Below are 12,500 nucleotides of genomic sequence, written 5' to 3'. Positions count from 1 at the left end.
GAGATGGGAGAGATAGGAGAGAGAGGGGAAAGAGGAGAGAGGAAAGAGGAGAGGAGAGAGAGAGGAGAAGAGAGAGAGAGGGGAAAGAGGAGAGGAGAGAGAGGGGAAAGAGGAGAGGAGAGAGAGGGGAAAGAGGAGAGGAGAGAGAGAGGAGAGAGAGAGAGGAGAAGAGAGAGAGAGAGAGAGAGAGAGAGGGGAAAGAGGAGAAGAGAGAGAGAGAGGGGAAAGAGGAGAGAGAGGAGAGAGGGGGGAAAGAGGAGAGGAGAGAGAGAGGAGAGAGAGATGGGAAAGAGGAGAAGAGAGAGAGGGGAGAGAGAGAGAGGACAAGAGAGAGAGAGGGGAAAGAGGAGAGGAGAGAGAGGGGAAGGAGGAGAGGAGAGAGAGGGGAAAGAGGAGAAGAGAGAGAGAGGGGAAAGAGGAGAGGGGAAAGAGGAGAGGAGAGAGAGAGGAGAGAGAGATGGGAAAGATGAGAAGAGAGAGAGAGGAGAGAGAGAGAGGAGAAGAGAGATCGAGGGGAAAGAGGAGAGGAGAGAGAGGGGAAGGAGGAGAGGAGAGAGAGGGGAAAGAGGAGAGAGATGAGAGGATAACAGAGATGAAGGATATATCTACAGTTGAAGTCGGAAGTTTACATACACCTTAGCCAAATACATTTAAACTCAGTTATTCACAATTCCTGACATTTAATCCTAGTACAAATTCCCTGTCTTAGGTCAGTTAGGATCACCACTTTGTTTTACGAATGTGAAATGTCAGAATAATAGTAGAGAGTGATTTATTTCAGCTTTTATTTCTTTCATCACATTCCCAGTGGGTCAGAAGTTTACATACATTCAATTAGTATTTGGTAGCATTGCCTTTAAATTGTTTAACTTGAGTCAAATGTTTTGAGTAGCCTTCCACAAGCTTCCCACAATAAGTTGGGTGAATTCTGGCACATTCCTCCTGACAGACCTGGTGTAACTGAGTCAGGTTTGTAGGCCTCCTTGCTCGCACACACTTTTTCAGTTCTGCACACACATTTTCTCTAGGCCTGAGGTCAGGGCTTTGGCCACTCCAATATCTTGACTTTGTTGTCCTTAAGCCATTTTGCCACAACTTGGAAGTATGCTTGGGGTCAGTGTCCATTTGGAAGACCCATTTAAGACCAAGCTTTAACTTCCTGACTGATGTCTTGAGATGTTGCTTCAATATATCCACATAATTGTCCTTTCTCATGATGCCATCTATTTTGTGATGTGCACCAGTCCCTCCTGCAGCAAAGAACCCCCACAACATGATGCTGCCACCCCCGTGCTTCACGGTTGGGATGGTGATCTTCGGCTTGCAAGCCTCCCCCTTTTTCCTCCAAACATAACAATGGTCATTATGGCCAAACAGTTCTATTTTTGTTTCATCAGACCAGAGGACATTTCTCCAAAAAGTATGATCTTTGTCCCCATGTGCAGTTGCAAACCGTAGTCTGGCTTTTTTTATGGCGGTTTTGTAGGAGTGGCTTCTTCCTTGCTGAGTGGCCTTTCAGGTTATGTCGATATAGGACTCGTTTTACTGTGGATATAGATACTTCTGTACCTGTTTCCCCCAGCATCTTCACAAGGTCCTTTGCTGTTGTTCTGGGATTGATTTGCACTTTTCACACCAAAGTACGTTCATCTCTAGGAGACGCGTATGATGGCTATGTGGTCCCATGGTGTTTATACTTGCATACTATTGTTTGTACAGATGAACGTGGTACCTCCAGGTGTTCGGAAATTGCTCCCAAGGATGAACCAGACTTGTGGATGTCTACAATGTTTTTTCTGAGGTCTTGGCTGATATCTTTTGATTTTCCCATGATGTCAAGCAAGGAGGGACTGAGTTTGAAGGTAGGCCTTGAAATACATTCACAGGTACAAACCTACAATAGACTCAAATTACGTCAACGAGCCTATCAGAAGCTTCTAAAACCATGACATAATTTTCTGGAATTTTCCAAGCTGTTTAAAGGCACAGTCAACTTAATGTATGTAAACTTCTGACCCACTGGAATTGTGATACAGTGAATTATAAGTGAAATAATCTGTCTGTAAACAATTGTTGGAAAAGTTACTTGTGTCATGAACAAAGTAGATGTCCTAACCGACTTGCCAAAACTATAGTTTGTTAACAAGACATTTGTGGAGTGGTTGAAAAACGAGTTTTAATGACTCCAACTTAAATGAACATACACTTCCGACTTCAACTGTAGGTATCAAATCATTAGGGCCCTCTCAAGAGACCTGGCCTCGTCAGGAAAAAGGTATGGTCCTGCCTATAGATACTGTATAGATATACATACTGTATAGGTACTGTATAGATACTGTATAGATATAGATACTGTATAGATACTGTATAGATATAGATACTGTATAGATACAGTATAGATATAGTTACTGTATAGATACTGTATAGATATAGATACTGTATAGATACTGTATAGATATAGATACTGTATAGATACTGTATAGATATAGATACTGTATAGATACTGTATAGATATAGTTACTGTATAGATACTGTATAGGTACTGTATAGATACTGTATAGATATAGATACTGTATAGATATAGATACTGTATAGATACTGTATAGATATAGATACTGTATAGATACTGTATAGATATAGTTACTGTATAGATATAGATACTGTATAGATACAGATACTGTATAGATACTGTATAGATATAGTTACTGTATAGATATAGATACTGTATAGATACTGTATAGATACAGATACTGTATAGATATAGATACTGTATAGATACTGTATAGATATAGATACCGTATAGATACTGTATAGGTACTGTATAGATACTGTATAGATACTGTATAGATACTGTATAGATATAGTTACTGTATAGATACTGTGTATATATATAGATACTGTATAGATATAGATACTGTATAGATACTGTATAGATATAGATACCGTATAGATACTGTATAGGTACTGTATAGATACTGTATAGATATAGTTACTGTATAGTTACTGTATAGATACTGTATAGATACTGTATAGATACTGTATAGATATAGATACTGTATAGATACTGTATAGATACTGTATAGTTACTGTATAGATACTGTATAGATACTGTATAGATATAGATACTGTATAGATACTGTATAGATATAGATACTGTATAGATACTGTATAGATATAGTTACTGTATAGATACTGTATATATATAGATACTGTATAGATATAGTTACTGTATAGATACTGTATATATATAGATACTGTATAGATACTGTATAGATATAGATACTGTATAGATACTGTATAGATATAGATACCGTATAGATACTGTATAGGTACTGTATAGATACTGTATAGATATAGTTACTGTATAGTTACTGTATAGATACTGTATAGATACTGTATAGATACTGTATAGTTACTGTATAGATACTGTATAGATACTGTATAGATATAGATACTGTATAGATACTGTATAGATACTGTATAGATATAGTTACTGTATAGTTACTGTATAGATATAGTTACTGTATAGATACCGTATAGATACAGATACTGTATAGATACTGTATAGATATAGATACTGTATAGATACTGTATAGATATAGTTACTGTATAGGTACTGTATAGATACTGTATAGATATAGATACTGTATAGCTACCGTATAGATATAGATACTGTATAGATACTGTATAGATATAGATACTGTATAGATACCGTATAGATACAGATACTGTATAGCTCCTGTATAGATATAGATACTGTATAGATATAGATACTGTATAGATACTGTATAGATACTGTATAGATATAGATACTGTATAGATACTGTATAGATACTGTATATATATAGATACTGTATAGATACTGTATAGATATAGATACTGTATAGATACTGTATAGATACTGTATATATATAGTTACTGTATAGATACTGTATAGATACAGATACTGTATAGATACTGTATAGATAGATACTGTATAGATACTGTATAGATATAGATACTGTATAGATACTGTATAGATATAGATACTGTATAGATACTGTATAGATACTGTATATATATAGTTACTGTATAGATACTGTATAGATACAGATACTGTATAGATACTGTATAGATATAGATACTGTATAGATACTGTATAGATATAGATACTGTATAGATACTGTATATATATATAGTTACTGTATAGATACTGTATATATATAGATACTGTATAGATATAGATACTGTATAGATATAGATACTGTATAGATACTGTATAGATATAGATACTGTATAGGTACTGTATAGATATAGATACTGTATAGATACTGTATAGATACTGTATAGATATAGATACTGTATAGATACTGTATAGATATAGATACTGTATAGATACTGTATATATATATAGTTACTGTATAGATACTGTATATATATAGATACTGTATAGATATAGATACTGTATAGATATAGATACTGTATAGATACTGTATAGATATAGATACTGTATAGGTACTGTATAGATATAGATACTGTATAGATACTGTATAGATACAGATACTGTATAGATACTGTATAGATATAGATACTGTATAGATACTGTATAGATACTGTATATATATAGTTACTGTATAGATACTGTATAGATACAGATACTGTATAGATACTGTATAGATATAGATACTGTATAGATACTGTATAGATATAGATACTGTATAGATACTGTATATATATATAGTTACTGTATAGATACTGTATATATATAGATACTGTATAGATACTGTATAGATATAGATACTGTATAGATATAGATACTGTATAGATACTGTATAGATATAGATACTGTATAGGTACTGTATAGATATAGATACTGTATAGATACTGTATAGATACAGATACTGTATAGATACTGTATAGATATAGATACTGTATAGATACTGTATAGATACTGTATATATATAGTTACTGTATAGATACTGTATAGATACTGTAGGTAATATAATAAAGACATTGAACAACAGTTTATTTCTGTACCTTCTTCTTAGCAGCCCGTCCTCTGCTCTTGGCGAACTTGCTGTTGTTGTTGTCCATGGAGGCTGCTCTACGTCGAGGGGACTTCCCAGTCTTCCCTCCCTCAGGGTTTAGCATCCACCAGGAACTCTTCCCTGTCCCCTCGTTCTGCACACGGACGAACCGACTGTGGAGGGACAGGTTGTGCCGGATAGAATTCTGGAGAGAGGTAGAGAGATGGAGAGGAGGGAGAGAGATGGAGAGGAGGGAGAGATATGGAGAAGGGTGAGAGGAGGGAGAGAGATGGAGGAGGGAGAGAGGAGGGAGAGAGATGGAGAAGGGTGAGAGGAGGGAGAGAGATGGAGAGGCGGGAGAGAGATAGAGAGGTGGAGAAGGGTGAGAGGAGGGAGAGAGATGGAGAAGGGTGAGAGGAGGGAGAGAGATGGAGAAGGGTGAGAGGAGGGAGAGAGATGGAGAGGAGGGAGAGAGATAGAGAGGTGGAGAAGGGTGAGAGGAGGGAGAGAGATGGAGAAGGGTGAGAGGAGGGAGAGAGATGGAGAGGAGGGAGAGAGATGGAGAAGGGTGAGAATGGTTGTGATGAGTCCAGAGCTTTCCACAAAAAGAAGAGAGAAAAAACACTTCCAAAAAGGGAGACGTCGTCACGGTGATCTCAGTACTATTCTATTAAAGGGAGACGGCCTCACGGTGAGCTCAGTACTATTCTATTAAAGGGAGATGGCCTCACGGTGAGCTCCGTACTATTCTAAAAGGGAGACGGCCTCACGGTGAGCTCAGTACTATTCTATTAAAGGGAGACGGCCTCACGGTGAGCTCCGTACATTTCTATTAAAGGGAGACGGCCTCACGGTGAGCTCAGTACTATTCTATTAAAGGGAGACGGCCTCACGGTGAGCTCCGTACTATTCTAAAAGGGAGACGGCCTCACGGTGAGCTCAGTACTATTCTAAAAGGGAGACGGCCTCACGGTGAGCTCAGTACTATTCTATTCTATTAAAAACTGCGGCGTTTTGTCCATTGCGTCGTTGTCATAGCTCGTATTGTGATGCGTTTGCCCTTCAAAGACCAGTTGTAGGCAGCAGACAGTGGGATTGACGTAACATCCCCTTTGCCACTGAAATGCCATGTTAAGATGTATGACACTGTTTACACTGAGGCTACTTCCCAAACAGCACACTATTCCCTACATAAGTACACTACTTTTGACCAGATTGGCCATAGGGTAGTAGTGCACTACAGTATATAAATAGGGAATAGAGTGCCACTGGGGCCCTTTCCTGTAACATCTCAGCATACAGGCTTAAATCCCCTCCAGCTGCCTGGCCTTTATAATCCCTGCTGGGGCTGGAGAAGGAGAGGAGAAGGTCACTCCTACATCTAATACCAGGTAGAGGAGAAGGTCACTCCTACATCTAATACCAGGTAGAGGAGAAGGTCACTCCTACATCTAATACCAGGTAGAGGAGAAGGTCACTCCTACATCTAATACCAGGTAGAGGAGAAGGTCACTCCTACATCTAATACCAGGTAGAGGAGAAGGTCCCTACTACACCACCTAATACCAGGTAGAGGAGAAGGTCCCTACTACACCATCTAATACCAGGTAGAGGAGAAGGTCACTACCACACCATCTAATATCAGGTAGAGGAGAAGGTCCCTACTACACCACCTAATACCAGGTAGAGGAGAAGGTCCCTACTACACCACCTAATACCAGGTAGAGGAGAAGGTCACTACTACACCATCTAATACCAGGTAGAGGAGAAGGTCCCTACTACACCATCTAATACCAGGTAGAGGAGAAGGTCCCTACTACACCATCTAATACCAGGTAGAGGAGAAGGTCACTACTACACCATCTAATACCAGGTAGAGGAGAAGGTCGCTACTACACCATCTAATACCAGGTAGAGGAGAAGGTCACTACTACACCATCTAATACCAGGTAGAGGAGAAGGTCGCTACTACACCATCTAATACCAGGTAGAGGAGAAGGTCGCTACTACACCATCTAATACCAGGTAGAGGAGAAGGTCGCTACTACACCATCTAATACCAGGTAGAGGAGAAGGTCGCTACTACACCATCTAATACCAGGTAGAGGAGAAGGTCGCTACTACACCATCTAATACCAGGTAGAGGAGAAGGTCGCTACTACACCACCTAATACCAGGTAGAGGAGAAGGTCGCTACTACATCATCTAATACCAGGTAGAGGAGAAGGTCACTACTACACCACCTAATACCAGGTAGAGGAGAAGGTCACTACTACACCATCTAATACCAGGTAGAGGAGAAGGTCGCTACTACACCATCTAATACCAGGTGGAGGAGAAGGTAGCTACTACACCACCTAATACCAGGTAGAGGAGAAGGTCGCTACTACACCATCTAATACCAGGTAGAGGAGAAGGTCACTACTACACCATCTAATACCAGGTAGAGGAGAAGGTCGCTACTACACCACCTAATACCAGGTAGAGGAGAAGGTCGCTACTACACCATCTAATACCAGGTAGAGGAGAAGGTCACTACTACACCACCTAATACCAGGTAGAGGAGAAGGTCCCTACTACACCATCTAATACCAGGTAGAGGAGAAGGTCCCTACTACACCATCTAATACCAGGTAGAGGAGAAGGTCCCTACTACACCATCTAATACCAGGTAGAGGAGAAGGTCCCTACTACACCACCTAATACCAGGTAGAGGAGAAGGTCGCTACTACACCACCTAATACCAGGTAGAGGAGAAGGTCACTACTACACCACCTAATACCAGGTAGAGGAGAAGGTCCCTACTACACCACCTAATACCAGGTAGAGGAGAAGGTCCCTACTACACCACCTAATACCAGGTAGAGGAGAAGGTCACTACTACACCATCTAATACCAGGTAGAGGAGAAGGTCGCTACTACACCATCTAATACCAGGTAGAGGAGAAGGTCGCTACTACACCACCTAATACCAGGTAGAGGAGAAGGTCGCTACTACACCATCTAATACCAGGTAGAGGAGAAGGTCACTACTACACCACCTACATAATATAACAGAAGTACAGCTCTGTACTGAGCCATCTCTACAGACCATAATATTACAACATTATAGTACAGCTCCACAGATGATGCACTCCACACTGCCCTTTCCCACCTGGGCAAAAGGAACACCTATGTGAGAATGCTATTCATTGCCTATTCATGCTATTCATTGCCAATAGCTCAGCGTTCAACATAGTGCCCTCAAAGCTCATCACTAAGCTAAGGACCCTGGGACTAAACACCTCCCTCTGCAACTGGATCCTGGACTTCCTGACAGTCTGAACCAGGTGGGCCGTCACTCACGACTACACGGCCAGGCACGACTCCATCACCATCATTAAGTTTGCCGATGACACAACAGTGGTAGTAGGCCTGATCACCGACAACGACGAGACAGCCTATAGGGAGGAGGTCAGAGACCTGGCCGTGTGGTGCCAGTTCAAACAACCTCTCGCTCAATGTGATCAAGACAAAGGAGATGATTGTGGACTACAGGAAAATGAGGACCAAGCACGCCTCATTCTCATCGATGGGGCTGTAGTGGAGCAGGTTGAGAGCTTCGAGTTCCTTGGTGTCCACATGAGCAACAAACTAACATGGTCCAAGCACACCAAGACAGTCGTGAAGAGGGCACGACAAAAAACTATTCCACCTCAGGAGACCGCAAGGCACTACAGAGGGTAGTACGTACAACCCAGTACATCACCGGGGCCAAGCTTCCTGCCATCCAGGACCTCTATACCAGGCGGTGTCAGAGGAAGGCCCCAAAAATTGTCAATGACTCCAGCCACCCTAGTCATAGACTGTTCTCTCTGCTACCACACGGCAAGCGGTACCGGAGCGCCAAGTCTAGGTCCAAGAGGCTTCTAAACAGCTTCTATGCCCAAACCATAAGACTCCTGAACTAATAAAATGGCCACCCAGACTATTTGTTTATTATCTATGCATAGTCACTTTACCCCTACCTACATGTACAAATGACCTTGAGGAACCTGTACCCCCGCACATTGACCCCTGTATATAGCCTCATTATTGTTATTTTATTGTGATACTTTAACATATTTTTACTTTAGTTTATTTAGTAAATATTTTCTTAACTCTATTTTCTAAAAACTGCATTGTTGGTTAAGGGCTTGTCAGTGAGCATTTCACGATAAGGTCTGTTGTATTCGGTAATACCTGTTGAATACCTGTTGTATTCGGTAATACCTGTTGAATACCTGTTGTATTCGGTAATACCTGTTGAATACCTGTTGTATTCGGCACATGTGACAAATGAAATTGTATTTTATTAGATTGAGCTGTATTGTCTGGTAGTAATGTGGTGCCTGTCTGTAATTCCTTAAACATTTATTTTAACAATACATTAATTGAAAAATAAATATATTTCAGAGCATATTGTTTGGTCAGTAGGTACGTACTCAACATAACAACAAATGGGTGGAGTAGGCATTGTTGTGCTCATGTGCATTTCCTTTCTAGTTGACCAATGCCTACTTCTCCCTTAAAACAGTAAAACAGGTGGTTTTAGGGTACCACCCATTCTAATGCCCCACATTCCACCTGTATACCCTACACTACCATTCTAATACCCCACATTCCACCTGTATACACTACACTACCATTCTAATGCCCCACATTCCACCTGTATACACTACACTACCATTCTAATGCCCCACATTCCACCTGTATACACTACCATTCTAATACCCCACCATTCTAATACCCCACATTCCACCTGTATACACTACCATTCTAATACCCCACCATTCTAATGCCCCACATTCCACCTGTATACACTACCATTCTAATACCCCACCATTCTAATACCCCACATTCCACCTGTATACACTACACTACCATTCTAATACCCCACCATTCTAATACCCCACATTCCACCTGTATACACTACCCCACCATTCTAATGCCCCACATTCCACCTGTATACACTACCCCACCATTCTAATACCCCACATTCCACCTGTATCCACTACACTACCATTCTAATACCCCACATTCCACCTGTATACACTACCCCACCATTCTAATGCCCCACATTCCACCTGTATACACTACCCCACCATTCTAATACCCCACATTCCACCTGTATCCACTACCCCACCATTCTAATACCCCACATTCCACCTGTATACACTACCATTCTAATACCCCACCATTCTAATGCCCCACATTCCACCTGTATCCACTACACTACCATTCTAATGCCCCACATTCCACCTGTATACACTACACTACCATTCTAATACCCCACATTCCACCTGTATACACTACACTACCATTCTAATGCCCCACATTCCACCTGTATCCACTACACTACCATTCTAATGCCCCACATTCCACCTGTATACACTACACTACCATTCTAATACCCCACATTCCACCTGTATCCACTACACTACCATTCTAATGCCCCACATTCCACCTGTATACACTACACTACCATTCTAATACCCCACATTCCACCTGTATACACTACACTACCATTCTAATGCCCCACATTCCACCTGTATCCACTACACTACCATTCTAATACCCCACATTCCACCTGTATCCACTACACTACCATTCTAATGCCCCACATTCCACCTGTATACACTACACTACCATTCTAATACCCCACATTCCACCTGTATACACTACACTACCATTCTAATACCCCACATTCCACCTGTATACACTACACTACCATTCTAATACCCCACATTCCACCTGTATACACTACACTACCATTCTAATACCCCACATTCCACCTGTATACACTACACTACCATTCTAATACCCCACCATTCTAATACCCCACATTCCACCTGTATACACTACCATTCTAATACCCCACCCTTCTAATGCCCCACATTCCACCTGTATACACTACACTACCATTCTAATACCCCACATTCCACCTGTATACACTACCATTCTAATGCCCCACATTCCACCTGTATACACTACACTACCATTCTAATACCCCACATTCCACCTGTAGACACTACACTACCATTCTAATGCCCCACATTCCACCTGTATCCACTACACTACCATTCTAATGCCCCACATTCCACCTGTATCCACTACACTACCATTCTAATGCCCCACATTCCACCTGTAGACACTACACTACCATTCTAATACCCCACATTCCACCTGTATCCACTACACTACCATTCTAATGCCCCACATTCCACCTGTATACACTACACTACCATTCTAATGCCCCACCATTCTAATACCCCACATTCCACCTGTATACACTACACTACCATTCTAATACCCCACATTCCACCTGTATACACTACACTACCATTCTAATGCCCCACATTCCACCTGTATACACTACACTACCATTCTAATGCCCCACATTCCACCTGTATCCACTACACTACCATTATAATGCCCCACATTCCACCTGTATACACTACACTACCATTCTAATACCCCACATTCCACCTGTATACACTACACTACCATTCTAATACCCCACATTCCACCTGTATACACTACACTACCATTCTAATACCCCACATTCCACCTGTATACACTACACTACCATTCTAATACCCCACATTCCACCTGTATACACTACACTACCATTCTAATACCCCACCATTCTAATACCCCACATTCCACCTGTATACACTACCATTCTAATACCCCACCATTCTAATGCCCCACATTCCACCTGTATACACTACACTACCATTCTAATACCCCACATTCCACCTGTATACACTACCATCTAATGCCCCACATTCCACCTGTATACACTACACTACCATTCTAATACCCCACATTCCACCTGTAGACACTACACTACCATTCTAATGCCCCACATTCCACCTGTATCCACTACACTACCATTCTAATGCCCCACATTCCACCTGTATCCACTACACTACCATTCTAATGCCCCACATTCCACCTGTAGACACTACACTACCATTCTAATGCCCCACATTCCACCTGTATCCACTACACTACCATTCTAATGCCCCACATTCCACCTGTATACACTACACTACCATTCTAATACCCACATTCCACCTGTATACACTACACTACCATTTCTAATGCCCCACATTCCACCTTGTATCCACTACACTACCATTCTAATGCCCCACATTCCACCTGTATACACTACACTACCATCTAATACCCCACATTCCACCTGTATCCACTACACTACCATTCTAATGCCCCACATTCCACCTGTATACACTACACTACCATTCTTATACCCCACATTCCACCTGTATACACTACACTACCATTCTAATGCCCCACATTCCACCTGTATCCACTACACTACCATTCTAATACCCCACATTCCACCTGTATCCACTACACTTACCATTCTAATGCCCCACATTCCACCTGTATACACTACACTACCATTCTAATACCCCACATTCCACCTGTATACACTACACTACCATT

The 12,500-nt window shown here is 41.3% G+C and overlaps 1 protein-coding gene across 1 annotated transcript in view; it reads right to left on the bottom strand.

Moving 5' to 3' along the window:
- foxo1a (forkhead box O1 a) overlaps nucleotides 1–12,500 on the bottom strand; it is an 87,403-nt gene that overhangs the window by 4,748 nt on the left and 70,155 nt on the right. The window contains exon 2 of the mRNA XM_031791282.1: nucleotides 5,017–5,211. Within this exon, the coding sequence (XP_031647142.1) occupies nucleotides 5,017–5,211 (195 nt within the window). The remainder of the gene's footprint in view (nucleotides 1–5,016; nucleotides 5,212–12,500) is intronic.

Source organism: Oncorhynchus kisutch, linkage group LG15, assembly GCF_002021735.2.
Source record: "Oncorhynchus kisutch isolate 150728-3 linkage group LG15, Okis_V2, whole genome shotgun sequence".
In the NCBI taxonomy this organism is placed as follows: domain Eukaryota; kingdom Metazoa; phylum Chordata; class Actinopteri; order Salmoniformes; family Salmonidae; genus Oncorhynchus; species Oncorhynchus kisutch.
This window is presented reverse-complemented; position numbering and strand designations above follow the sequence as displayed.